This window comes from Sphaeroforma arctica, assembly GCF_001186125.1.
Source record: "Sphaeroforma arctica JP610 unplaced genomic scaffold supercont1.21, whole genome shotgun sequence".
Taxonomy (NCBI): Eukaryota; class Ichthyosporea; order Ichthyophonida; genus Sphaeroforma; species Sphaeroforma arctica.
This window is the reverse complement of record NW_014040537.1, coordinates 54,146-69,082: the sequence shown is the minus strand read 5'-3', so window position 1 is coordinate 69,082 and position 14,937 is coordinate 54,146. Positions and strand designations below refer to the sequence as shown.

The 14,937-nt window shown below is 46.0% G+C and overlaps 1 protein-coding gene across 1 annotated transcript in view; it reads right to left on the bottom strand.

Annotated features, from left to right (window-relative positions):
* Positions 1 to 70: 70 nt before the first annotated feature.
* SARC_00626 (hypothetical protein) overlaps positions 71 to 14,937 on the bottom strand; it is a gene marked incomplete at its 3' end in the record, with an annotated part of 20,478 nt that continues 5,611 nt past the window's right edge. The window contains exons 7-20 of the mRNA XM_014305667.1: positions 13,355 to 14,259; positions 12,390 to 12,654; positions 11,015 to 11,409; positions 9,928 to 10,126; positions 9,041 to 9,387; positions 8,239 to 8,454; positions 7,393 to 7,571; positions 5,253 to 5,713; positions 4,586 to 4,709; positions 3,730 to 3,889; positions 3,143 to 3,413; positions 2,281 to 2,435; positions 121 to 1,505; positions 71 to 89 (exon numbers count right to left, since the gene is read on the bottom strand). Coding sequence (XP_014161142.1) covers positions 71 to 89; positions 121 to 1,505; positions 2,281 to 2,435; positions 3,143 to 3,413; positions 3,730 to 3,889; positions 4,586 to 4,709; positions 5,253 to 5,713; positions 7,393 to 7,571; positions 8,239 to 8,454; positions 9,041 to 9,387; positions 9,928 to 10,126; positions 11,015 to 11,409; positions 12,390 to 12,654; positions 13,355 to 14,259 — 5,081 coding nt within the window. The remainder of the gene's footprint in view (positions 90 to 120; positions 1,506 to 2,280; positions 2,436 to 3,142; positions 3,414 to 3,729; positions 3,890 to 4,585; positions 4,710 to 5,252; positions 5,714 to 7,392; positions 7,572 to 8,238; positions 8,455 to 9,040; positions 9,388 to 9,927; positions 10,127 to 11,014; positions 11,410 to 12,389; positions 12,655 to 13,354; positions 14,260 to 14,937) is intronic.

Below are 14,937 nucleotides of genomic sequence, written 5' to 3'. Positions count from 1 at the left end.
TATATGTATATGTATAGAAATATATATATACAGCCGCACAAACCTTGACGAATTCTGTTGCGCAATTGACTCAGAACACTATCCAGTTCCTCTGCAGCGCGTTGCTCAGCCGTCTCGTACTCTGCGTCCACCATGTCCTCTGCACTGCGTGCATTGCTCCCACCAGCTGACCCCTCTGCCTGCGCCTGCGTCTGTGCCTGTGCACGTGCTTGTCTTCGTTCTTGTGCCTGTCGTTGTGCTCGTGTCATAGTCTGTATCGCCTCTGCCCGTGCCTGTAGCTGTGTCTCTGGCCGTCTCGGTGTCGGTGGGTGTTGTCTGTCCAGCTCTTCGCTCGCCGCCTGTATGCGTGCCCTGAAACTTACCATCTCAGGCGAATCGTATGCGTGCCTACGACGCCCCCCCTCCTGCGTGGGCTGATCGTCTGAGTCATCGTCCTCTATCTGTGCCACTTGACTGTGTTGCATGGCTGTGAGTCCAGTGATCGTCTCAGTCTCGCGTGTAGCAGGTGGGGGTGGGGTGGATTCGTGGTCACGCGCCTGTCTGGCTAATGAATCACGGGGCACCTGACTGTCTATTGTGTGCTGCGCTGTGGCCTGTGTGGGGTTGGTAGCTGTACTTGCACCACTGTCGCCTGATACATTCTGAGTCTGAGTCTGAGTCTGTGGCTGAGGCTGAGTCTGAGTCTGAGTCTGAGTCTGAGTATATGGCTGTGTCTGTGTCCCTCCTTCCAGCTCCTCGCGTACCGCCCGTATACGTTCCCTGAGACTTGCCATCTCGGCTGACACGGGTGTCCCTGGCAGGTCTTCCCACTCATCCATGTCCTGGTCGTCATCCGAGTCATCGTCCTCTATCTGTGTCACTGCAAGCCGTTGCATCACCCCATGCCCATGTGTAGTGGGTGGTCTGTACCCCTGTGCCTGTCTGGCTACCCCCTCACCGTGTACCTGACTGTCCGATGCCTGCTGCGCTGCTGCGGGCTGTGTGTGTGTGGGTGGGTGGGTGCTGTGGCGTTCTCCTTCCCGTCTCCGTGATTCAACTCCCCGTGCATTAGCTGTAAGACTATTGGCGTCACTCGCCGCGTGTGTCTCGGCTGCCCTGGAGGTACTTCCTGCTGTGCCTCTGTCCTCCTCCCACTCGTCAACGTCCATCGCATCCGCGGGGTCGCTAGAACCAGCGCAAGCCTCGTCCCGTGTTTGAAACCCCTGGATATACCCTTTCTCCGGCCCATCAGGCGCACTTTCACTCGCGCTGCTTCCGGCTGCTCGTGATGTGTGTGTACTATTGGTTGCCCCGTGCGATTGTGCGTGTGTAGACGCAGAATGCGTGTGTGCCTGCGTATGTGTATGTGCGTGTGGGGTATGTGTATGTGCACGTGTGTGTGTGTGTGTGGGTGGGTTGGTTTGTGCTGGTGGGTGCCCAGGGACGCGTGCGTCTGTCGCATTCGCTCCGGCATCGCCGGGCAGACCTCCACCGGGTACCCCGAGATTGGCGTTGGTGTTGAGCCGCTGTGTGTACGAGTATGCAATACACAGTACGCAGTGAAGGTGAGTATGCGCATTGGTGGCACGAATGGTAGGCGGAGACAGGCTTACATGTGGCCCATGACCAGACACACCAGAGGACAGGCCAGGAGGAGCGAGTAATGCCACAGCAAGCAGTACGTAAGCGCAAGTGGGTGTGGTGATAGTCAAATAGGAACGTGCCTGGCACACGCTTGTAGGTAGCTGAGATAGATAGGCAAGCGAGGCATGACCAATAAAACGCAAACGTATACTGTTACACCAAGCACACTACCTGGAAACACCAATGAAACGCAAAATTATACAATTATCAAGCACACCACCTGGAAGCACCAATACAACGAAGATGTATACTGATGACCAATACAACGCAGATGTGTACTAACTCTGGGCATGAATGGGCTGGGTATGCATTCGCGGGTGGCACGTGCCATCCAGCTGTGCTCTCACTCATCGTCGGCGCATGCTGTACGCAGCGATGCCTGACACGCTCTACGCAATGGTGAACTGAGTTAATTGGCACTTGCCAGTCAGTGGATAGGCTATACAGTGGTGTGTACATAGGTGCAATACGTACGCACGACTGGCGCAGACGGTAGTGTCGCCGGTCAGGCAGACTGTCATGAGACCACAAGATAATAACAAGTGCAATGGTGTGTGTATGTACACACGTGACCTTTTTACAGGTATATGTATATGTATATGTATTATATATATATAGTGTATATATACGTATATATATATACATGATACAACGCACCTGTAACAACTGCTGTAGGATATCTTCTGTGCCCGCAGCCAGCTCTACGTTCGTATGTCCTACACCTCCTGCATCCATTTGGACTGGTACCATCTGAACGGCTCCGAGGTGCATCCCCGGAGGCATCGGAATGTTGAAGTGGGGCATGTTGAACCCTACAGGTGTTGATGTAAACACATGACACATGGTTGGAACCTCTTAATAGTGAATGTGGACCACATGGCATAATAAGGTGTACATGTGAAAGTAGGCCGAGAGTAGGATAAAAAACAATGCTGACGTTCGCATACTATCGTCAAACTGTATCCATTCTGTACCTCCGCCACAAATTCGATTTTGTCGACTTGATCTTCAATACGGTGAAATGTTAGTAATACTCTAAGTATATCATGGTACTTAATATATATATATATATATATATATATATATATACATGCATATGTATATATATATATATATATATGTGTGTGTGTGTGTATGCGTGTGTGTGTGCGTGTGTGTGTATGTGTGTGTATCAATATGTACGGATAGACTTCGAGCCCGCCTTACAAAACTACTGGTATTGCACAAATACTCGTGTCCTACCAGCAACGATCAGAAATTAGAAATGCGGAGAAATATGAATTCGATTCAGCAGACATGTATGCTTGCACTTCCATTCGTACGAATACATACATACATAAATACATACACATACATACATACATACGTACATACATACATACATGCACTTGGGAAGAAGGCCGCTACACATACAATAAGACTAGTCTCTAAACCCTCCCGTCATATACCTGTCGTGAACAATCCCGTGTACTACCCAAAGTCCAAACTCTATACTCTAAATCCGAAACCCTGTACCTACCTGCGTTGCCATGTGCGGAAATCTCGTCCTCGCTTTCACTCTCACTGGCACTAGCCCTACGCTCGACTCTAGTCCTTTCCGCACCCCTGTCTCCATCTCCCGCACCCAGGGCAGGGTCACTCATCCCCCCGGTAGTGTTTCTGCGTGTTCCAGGAAGAACATTTAAACCGGTCATAAACTCGGTTGTAGCTGCCCCCATGACCTCGGCTGCTGCCGCTTGGGCGACGGTGGGTGGGCCGTAGGTAGGTAGCACAGGACCTGCAGGAGTAGGCTGTGGGTATGATGTGTTGGTGGATATTGCGGGTCGATAGTCAGTGTATTGTGATGAATGTATACAGAAAATTTATATTAATATATATATAAATATAAATACATACATACATATATACATATATATATATATATATATGTCTATGTATATATATATATTTATAAATATATATATATATATATATATATATGTATGTATATATATATATATATATATATATATATATGTATGTATTTATGTATTTATATATATATATATATAAAAGACATGCAATCAGGTATTCCTATAGCGTATATAACATGCACACAATACTTACATTAGCTGTCGGATTCGCCTGTGCGAGGCCTGTGAACATGCTGCGTACTTGCTCGGGGGTAAGCTCTCCGTGCAGTATAGTGTGGGTGTTGCCCAGGGCGTCTCTGTGAGTTTGTGGTTGTGCTCCCCCACCATTGCCCCGTTGGCCGGGAGGGCCCATCCTGTGAGTGTGAGGGAATAAGCACGACGTTTGTCAAGTAAGTATGTTTATGTTTGAAACCAGTCATAGACTATACATTCTGCTGGAGAGTCGGCGTACTGTACTTGAAGCGTACAGACACGGACCTGAACCAACAAGTATATTTGTTCGCTACGGACAGCTTATCTATAAGGTGTTTCCGAATCAAACACGTTTATACGTATACGTTTGTACAGGACTGATCGACAGCGCAGCCCTGTAGGTGGTTAGCTGTGGTGTTATGAGAGTACAGTGTGTCACAGGCAAAGGCGAGTGTCTTTCAATATGTACATTAGATTGTGCACTATGGCCTGGGACACAGTTGGTCTGTCGGGTGTGATGCTAGCATTGAGTTTAGGGTGTATTTGCAGGGAAATGTACGTAGTTTCGGGATCCAATTTAGATAGCAAGATTGACAACTCACGGCTGTACTATGCAACTTTATTGGAAACAACAGTCATGATGCTGCATGCAAATCAACCTAACACGACAGCAATACGCGTGTAGGCTAACTATGTGTGTACACATACAACGCGTATATGTTGATGAACAAACTGTTGACATGATTATATCTGTCTTATTAATAAACCATACTATATATATATATATATGTATATATACATATACATATATAGCATTTCAAGGGTTGTACATGAATAATACGGACAAGCAATCTTACCCCTGCATCAGTGGCATCATGGGTGGCCCTGTGATGACGGTGTGCGTGGTTGTGTGTACCGTTGCTCCGTTGCGTGGGTCTGTGTGTGTGGTGGTGTGGGGTGCTGCCCTTTGCACAGTTGCATCTGCGGATCGCGGGGAAACCAAATACGCATAAACATACATACCCATTCGTTATACGTACATAACAATGTCAATAGGTTACTGTGCTATGTATATGCTTATCTAGATGCAATGCACCATCTAAGTCGTGTCCCATTCGTTATACGTACATAACAATGAAAATAGGTTACTGTGCTATGCATATGCTTATATAGATACAATGCACCATCTAAGTCGTGTCCCATTCGTTATACGTACATGACAATGTCAATAGGCTACTGTGCTATGCATATGCTTATATGAATACAATGCACCATCTAAGTCGTGTCCCATTCGTTATACGTACATAACAATGACAATAGGTTACTGTGCTATGCATATGCTTATATAGATACAATGCACCATCTAAGTCGTGTACGTGCCCAGAAAGATTACTGAGAAAAGACATACATCCCAATTGATATCGAAACGACCCCCTGCACAAGCTCACGTTTCGATACTGTGTACCAGTCCCCTCCCCCTCACAAAAAAACCTCCCTACCACCGGATATAAGGCAGAGGCCTACCTGTCTGGGCCCTTGGCCCTGTTCCTGTTCCTGGAAGGAATGGGGCCGTTATGGCCGCAATGATCTGGGCTGCCACCGAGTTGTGCGCTGCGCCCTGTGGCATGGCGGGGACAGGGCCGTGCAGCTGTGGTTGTGGGGGTGCTTGCGGCTGAGTGTGTCCATAGTTGTGAGCGTGGTTGTGAGCGTGGTTGTGAGCGTGGTTGTGAGCGTGGTTGTGTGCGTGTTCATGTGCATGTCCGTGTGCGTGTTCGAGTGTATAGCCCCGTCTATGGCCACCTGCGTGCTCGGTGTGCCGAGGGATTCGTGTGCGGAAATCTCCATCATCCTCATCATCTGTGGTACTTTCTTCGTCTCTGGCATTCTCGCCGTTGCCATGACGACCCGTGCCTCGTCGATTCCTATTGGCCACGTCATCTGCGTCGTCGCCGGATGAGTCGGATATGTCGATGTGTAATGTTCTCCTAGGCAAGTTATGAGTTACAAAAGACGTGGTTCAAAGTTGAGAAATACAAGTACGTTGTGTTGTCAACCGTTTTGGGGGTACAAGCACCTTGACACATGTAGAGGTTAAGAGATACAGGCATGGTTCGTGTAAAGTAGTCAGCCGGGTGCAGAACACGTTGCAAGGATACTTGGCTACACTTCCGGACTTCTGAATAAGCGCATGAACAAGAAAGTACTCTCACATGTTAACTCGTAATTCCTTCCTGAACCTCGAGCTCAGCATCATGCTGTTTTGTGGGTATGTATGTCTATGCATGCATGCACACATGCTTGAAAGCATCGAGCCGTTACATTGACACACCATACACGAATGTTAACCCGAAGTGTGCGCTCGTTCTCAGTGCTTAAAGGCACATAACAAACACTCGCAGGTGCAACCAGAGCTACCAAGTGCAGTGATACATTATGATTGTATAGTGTATATACACACGTACACATACGCACACACGTACACACACATACACACACATACATACACACTCATACTTATACACATATATACACACATACGTACACACACGCACACACACATATATACACACATACATACACACACGCACACACACATACTAATGAACATATATACACACATACATACACACACGCACGCACACATACTTATGAACATATATACACACATACATACACACACGCACACACACACACATTGATACACGCAATATATATATATATATATATATAAATATATAATATAATATATAATACATATATATATTGATATAGATAGATATATATATGTATATATCTATATATGTATATGTATATATATATATATAATATATATATATATGTATATATATATAAATATATATATGTATATATATATATATATATATATGTATATATATACATATATATATATATATATCTGTACATACACAAACACACACACATACATACACATGCATGTACACAGACACATACAGAAGCATACACAGACACACAATTTACACACACATACATACACATGCATATGCACACACACATACATACAGAGGCATACACAGACACACAATTTACACGCACATGGGCATTCATCAATGATATCATGGCAAAAAATCGCGAAATATGCCTGATGCGTCTGCGTGCGTCCCGGACCTTTGTGTCAAGAAATACACACGCATATATAAATACATACATACATACATATACACTCTTACAAACATATATAAGTACAATACAATAGCTAATACACATGCATGTACATACTCATGTGTATAGCTAAACTCTACAGCAATACGACAGCCCTTAGTATGACATGCCGAGCGTCCCCGTGCACCCTTGCGAAACTGTACAAGCTTATTCCAAGGCAAACATCAACACACTCGCAGACATACCATCACGCACACAAACACACTCTCTCGGTCTTGATTCGTATAATATATACACACAAGCACTACTACACACATACACACACACACACCCACACACACACACGTACAGACACACACACGTACAGACACACAGCCTTGATCCGTATCATATATACACACAAGAACACACACACGTACACACATGTACGCACACACACAATAACACATGTACGCACACACAACTCTCTGTCTGTCTGTCTGTCTCTCTCACCCAACCACCCTACACGTGTGAGTCGACTAACCTTCGCGTGTGATGCCCTGAGCGCCCTCGTGCGTTCTTGCCCGTCTGCGCAAAGTTCTTCTTGCGCTTCTTCTCGTCGTCGTGGCGCAGGATGTCGTGCAGCCTGTACGTGTGTAGCATTGACTCGAGCATCTCGTCACGCGGGCACAGGGCCGCGAATCCTTGCAGGCACACGATGTCCTGAGGAAGGAGTGAGTGGGGATAGGTGAGATGAAAGGATGTGCACGTGTGCGTCGTGTGATGATGGGAGAAGTGAGGATGATCAGATATGGATGAGGGTAGGTATAAGCGTGTGTCATGTGATTGTAGGAGAAGTGAGGATGATCAGATATGGTTGAAGGTAGGTATAAGCGTGTGCCATGTGAATGTAGAGAAGTGAGGATGGTCAGATATAGATGGGGGTAGGTATAAACACGTGCCATGTGATAAAGCAAGTAGTGCCCATGTGTACGATACAATGTGATGTGATCTAGTAGCAGGGGGGGGTAGATAGTATCAGAGTGCTACATGTGTGCCTATTGATAGGCACACAAAGGTGGGTGTTGTTTAAATGCAGCGTGCCCATCTGCAATAGACGTTTGCACGGCCACTCTCGAGACTGAGCCACTTAAGGGAATCAGTACACCCAGAGACATACAACAGCAGTCTAGATACACCCGTAGGCTTGCAATGGCCTACGGAAGGAATAGCCTATGTGTATACACATGCATGACTAACACGCCGGGTAGACGCACTCACTCAATACAAACACATACACATATATACATACATATGCACATGTACATGCACATACAAATACACCTCCACATACACATGCACATACTCCACACATCCCTCTAAGACTTACCAGATCATATGACCGATCTCTAAACTGCCCCGCCTCGAAGTAGTTGTGCACCTGACACTTCACAGCCGAGCCATTGCGTGCCCACAAACCCGCATTGACCTGAGCAACGAAGGCCTGTATGCGTACAAGATCTTCTTTCAGCTTCTCGAACCCGAAGCCGGCGCCTTTGTGTAGTGTCCATACGGGGTCGGAGGGCGGCAGCGGGTTGACCAATCGCTGCGCGGTTATTTTAGGAAAGAGCAACCGTTGGAATATGAGTGGGCGTGTGATTTCAGCGAGTATGAACTTTTGGGCGAGTGTTGATATGCAACGATGGAAACTATATATGTATATGCATTGATGACTGATGTATGTATGTACGTATGACAGATATAACCTATACATGTATATGCACTGAGGACTGATGTATGTATGTACGTATAACAACGATATAACCTATACATGTATATGCACTGAGGACTGATGTATGTATGTACATATGACAACGATGGAACCTATACATGTATATGCACTGAGGACTGATGCATGTATGTACGTGTGACAACGATATAACCTATACATGTACATGCACTGAGGACTGCTGTATGTATGTACATATGACAACGATGGAACCTGTACATGTACATGCACTGAGGACTTATGTATGTATGCACATATGACAACGATGGAACCTATACATGTACATGCACTGAGGACTTATGTATGTAAGTACGCACGACAACGATATAACCTATACATGTATATACACTGAGGACTGATGTATGTATGTATGTACGTATGGGGTATATATGAACACCCATACCTTCCCCAGCTTGCCCAGCTGCATGAACATCTCGGCAGCGGCCCTGTGCAGCGGTTGGTGTACCGATATGTGGCGTGTGGTGCGGTCGTACTGGTCATTGTCATACAAGTCTTTGAACTTGGGACTCTGCACCGTCGGGGCTGTCATCTTGCGGATGATACCGCGCGAGACTTCGGTGATGGCCCAGTTGAGCACAGACGCAGAATATTCGGTACCATTGCCCGGACCCTCGTTGACACGTGACACCGTTTTGACACCAGCCTCTGAACTTTTAGTGCCTTCGCACGTGGTTATTGGGTTGGCGCGGTCGTCTGTGTCCATCTCGGTGATATCCGTAACCGCAGCACCTGTGGTGAGAGTGTGCCCATATAAGGCAGGTTTTCCCATATTAGGCGTAAACCCATGGCAACGAGAGGTCGACCGGTACATGGAGATGCAAACAGCCAAGATAGAAACTTTAACAAACTAACTCAACATCATCTCGACGAAAACCCTGACATTGTATGTGTGGGAAATGAACCCATTCCTCGTGCACATGAAGCAATAGCATGTGCATCTTGTTCAGCCTGCTGCGGCCGTTTGCGAAGTATCCAAAGTGCGAAGAGATACACGTACACACACACATACATAACCACATACACACACACACACATAAACAGAACATACACACACACACACACACGCAAGCAAAACACAAAAACAACACACACATATATATATATATATATATATATATATATATATATATATATGTGTGTGTGTGTATATATATGTATATATATATGTGTGTATATATATGTATATATATATATATATATATATATATGTGTGTGTGTATGTGTGTGTATGTGTGTGTGTGTGTGTTATAACCGTACCGCTATTCATACCGTTATCGATGCTGGGCGTCTGGTCAAGTAAGGTGATGATGGCCACCAGTTGATCCAGACACGGTGCGAAGTGGATGTATAGATTAAACGCCTCCAGCCAGGCACGATCTTCGTACTCTACGTGGGTACCCAATTTACGCCTCACACAGTCCATGCCGTTGAATATGCCGCTGAGCTTCAGTAGGTGCTTCATGACGGTCTGGTTGAGGTTGGGGGTGGAGGTGGAGGTGAGGACGGTATGAGGAATTGATACTTGTGTGGGCTGTCGAGGAAGGTGAGTGCTTAATATTGGGAGAAATGATTAGGTTGACTGATAAATGGGAATAGGTAATCAATTGGAGAGTTTTATTGATACCCTAAAGCCCTAAAATCGATTGAGATTGGGTAATCAATCGAAGAGAATAGGGTTTCACTAAAACCCTAAAAAACCCCGTATTGAGGTAATTCATCGACGAGAATGGGTAATTAAATGTGGAGAGATTGTGTTCAAGTCCGTAATATAAGGCAAACATCGACTGTACCTCAGACACACACCTACATAAACACACGCCTACATGAACACACACGCCTACATAAACACACTTCATGCGTACGGTACAAAACCTCCATGCATATACTTCCGTCCACGTGTTAGTCATATACTGGACCGCGTGGATCGGATAGGGGCTCTTGGACGAGTTACATACGAAGTGGTTGAGTACAGATCCACACTACCAGGACAACCCCTTGGTCGTGTACCTACCTACAGACAAAGCATACAAGGGTCATGAGACCTTCATTCTATGCGTACAGAAATACAATACAGATGTTCGTTGGTATTGCGCAGGCTATTCGATGTGTATATGTATTTATGTGCGTGTAAAACCCACGTCAATCTCTATATCCTGATACAAGAATATACCGAAGGATCCACGGACTATTAATCTATCTGTATGTATGTGATGTATAAGCTATTTGTACAACCCTACTCCCGACATGCATACCCATCATACACTCACCCTATAATTTGTATCTACATCCACCCCAAATATGTACATGTGTATCTCTGCACACGTACGCATACACACACACGTTCACGCAAACTCGCCTCTTTGCGATGCACGTGGTGCTCGAGCCTCTCCCCCACACTCTCCTCCTCGGGCCCCTTTCCCGCCAAAATATACGCGTGCCTGAGCAGATACTTCAGATCCACCAACACCCCAAACCGTCGCATATATCTAAACTCTCCATTGCCACACCACACATGCCACACATTCAGATCATCCGTAATTGTCGTACTATCGCCCGTCGCTCTCTCTGTGGCGGTGTGTGTGCTAGTATCCACGCACGTACCCTCATCTGTAGCTGCTGAGTGCGTGTGTGTGTGCGTGCTGGAGTCTCCGGCGGTTCGCTCCTCAGCAGACGTTGTCGTCGCAGTGTTCCCATATGCGGACTGACCAGCAGTCCCACTTTCAGCCCTGTGACGGGGACTTTCGTCCGCTTCTGCACACATTTACACGCGTGGAAGGTATACATTAGAACATTTTTGTACATGCCTCTAAATATAATGTATCAAGTCGTTCTGGGTTGTGGTGAGAACGTTTTTGTACATGCCTCTAAATATAATGTATCAAGTCGTTCTGGGTTGTGGTGAGAACGTTTTTGTACATGCCTCTAAATATAATGTATCAAGTCGTTCTGGGTTGTGGTGAGAACGTTTTTGTACATGCCTCTAAATATAATGTATCAAGTCGTTCTGGGTTGAGGTGATAACGTTTTTGTACATGCCTCTAAATATAATGTATCTAGTCGTTCTGGGTTGAGGTGATAGCGTTTTTGTACATGCCTATCTATATAATGTATCAAGACGTTCTGGGTTGTGGTGTACCAGACGCCTGCCTTAGAAGACATGCCTGGTGTGCATATGCGTGTCTACGGTGCATGTGCAGGGTATGCATGCATGTGTGGTGTCTGGTGCCCAGTTTTGTGCGTGTAAATCAAATAGTAGTTATAGTGTATTTGCTCAGAGTGTGAAGGTGTGCCAATACAATCGAGCAGATCATATGCAGAATGCTCGTGTAGTAGAATGAGAGGCTGTCTGGTGCGTGAGCGAGTCTCTTGGTATTTGGTATGGGATCGTTCTTGCGTACATACGTATGTCTAAGCCGAGGGTATAGGGATTAGTGTTTGAGGGTATAGGCAGTAAACAGCAGGCGGTGGCACTATATATATATATATATATATATGTGTGTGTGTGTGTATGAATGTATGTATGTATATAAAACTGGATTTACACAGACAGACAGACACGCACATTCGTGTTCCTTGTTTGATGTTCCACACATACTTTCATTCCTGTTCAGGACTACGCCTACTAGACAACACTGCACTTACACACAGACAGGCATGCAATACGTGTCCCGTGTTTGATGTTCCACATATACATTCATCCTTGCGACCGTGCCTACTAGTATGAGACATACCTTTTTCGCGCTTGATTTCGCGCTTGAGTGACTTTTTCTGCCACCGCCGCTCCTCCTCATGGCCCAGGACAGGCTCAAGCACGTACTCCAGTGTGTCGGTCATGATCCCCAGTACATCCGTACGTGCGTGTAGGTAGGACACTATGCTGGGCACGGTAAACAGCTGCACCGAGACGTTCGTGAGGGAGTCCGACGACATGATGTCGCTGCGACAGAAGTGGCTGTGGATCACCCGGTAGTTGCGCACGTAGGCGAAGGCAAAGGCCTGTGGGTGGACGGGAGTGGGTTTGTTGGGTTTGTTTGGTTTGTGTTGGGTTGAGTGGGGTTGGATTGGTTTGGGTTGAGTGGGGTCGGGTTGGGTTGAGTTGGGTTGGGTTGGGTTGGGTTCGGTTGGGTAGGTGGGCTGTAGGACGCGTAGATACAATTCACATCCATGCTCACACACCATGCAAGTTGTTGTAGGACGACTGTAGAAAACTCGCAAATATACACTCGACACAGCCGCATTCAATCATATATAAACAAATACACATACACTTACACACATGCCTATGTGTAGGACGAAATCTGAGCATACTCTTGACATACACTCGACAAGGCCCCATGCATTCCGATACACACAGAAACACACTCGCACGTACCTTTTGACAGGGCAAGACAAGACTATCAGAAAACCCTCGATATGCACTAGAATAGGTCACTTGCATTTCAATACATACACGAACACACGCGCACATACCTGTTTGTAGAACAAATGTGTAGCAGACTCTCAATAGTATACAAGTCAATACATCACAAAAAGACGTGCACATACCTGTTTGTAGAACAAATATGTAACAGACTCTCAAAAATGTACAAATTAATACATCATGTATAGACGTGTACATACCTGTTTGTATAACAAATGTGTAACAGACTCTCAATTAATGTACAAGTTAATACATCACGAATAGACGTGTACATACCTGTTTGTAGAACAAGATCTGCAGCAAACTCTCAATATACAACCGCTGCAGACACAGCCGCGGCGCTTTCCAGCACGGCGTGTTGCTCATCATCTGTACATCCAGGTAGGTAAGTTGCTCCGCTGCTCCATCTACTCCACCCACCCCAGCGGGTTTCCCGCCAAAAGTCCCCGTCGCCACGCGCCACCCACACACCTCCTTGCACAGTTGCTTTCGCCACTTGATACGCGCACGTCTCGCATTCCCCTTCCCTATACTCCGCATCGACGACCCACTACCACCCACAGGTGTACCCGGACCAAACACAGCCGGGACAGGGCCGCCGGTCCCATTCGCTCCCGCATGGGTGCGCCCATGGGGCTGCCCCTGCCCCAGATGGACAGCCCCATCTGCATTGGTGTTGGTACCACCCGCATCCCTCACTTCTCTCACGGCTCTCGTACCACCCCGTGCCGCGCCTCTCAGGCCACGCACACCCCACCCGCGCCCCCGTGTCGGGGGGGCGTTGCCATGGACTCGGGTGTGTGTGGCTGTGGCTGTGGTGAGAGGCTGTACATCATGTGTTGTTGATGATGTTGTTGTTGGTGGTGTTGTTGTTGCTGTTGTTGGTGGTGTTGTTGTTGGTGGTGTTGATGTTGTTGTTGGTGGTGGTGTTGTTGTTGCTGTTGTTGGTTGTGTTGTTGTTGGTCCGGGTGTTTGGCCATGTAGTGCGATGATGGCAGCGTGCTGCTGGGCTGGAGTGCCTGTACGCAGAGCCTCTTGTACCGTGGTGGTATTATCGTTACTAGTACTTGTCGTATTATTGGTCGTGTTAGTGATCGTATTGGTGATAAACGGAGTATCGCTGTCACTGCTGTCGGACATTAACGCGGGTATCATGTCTATATCGTCATCATCGTCATTAGCTGGTGGTAGGTAGGGAGTGGGATATATGTTATTACATGTAGGTAGACGGAATTCGGTAGGTTTGTCTGTGTTGCGATACGTGGGTATATAATTCATATAGTACACGATATAGTCTGTGTGCTTTGTGCATGTGATGTGTTGTCCAGATTTTAATCGTAAAGAAGTGTTAATTAAGATTAAGGTGCTGGTTACTACTAATACTCGTATACAGTGTGATGCAGAACTCGTAGACTTTACAGTATCGTTGTGTATCGGATTGGGAAGCATCGCCGCTTTATCTTTACCTTAGTCTTGTGAAGTGTCCGAAGACATTCTTACACTATTCGGTAATATATACGTATATATACTTATGTTTGTTTGTATGTATGTATATATCTAGGCATGTATGTATGTATCTATGTATGTATCTATGTATATATGTATCTATGTACGTACGTATTCATGTATGTATGTATGTATGTTATGTACGTTCGTATGTATGTATGTATGGATGTATGGATGTATGTTTGTATGTACGTTTGAATGTATATAAGCATGTATGTATGTATGTATGTATGTATATATATCTATGTTTGTATGTATATATGTATGTATGTATGGATGTATGTATCCTGTATATATATATATTTGTGTGTGTGTGTGTGGTGGTGGTGTGGGTACATACATACATATATGTA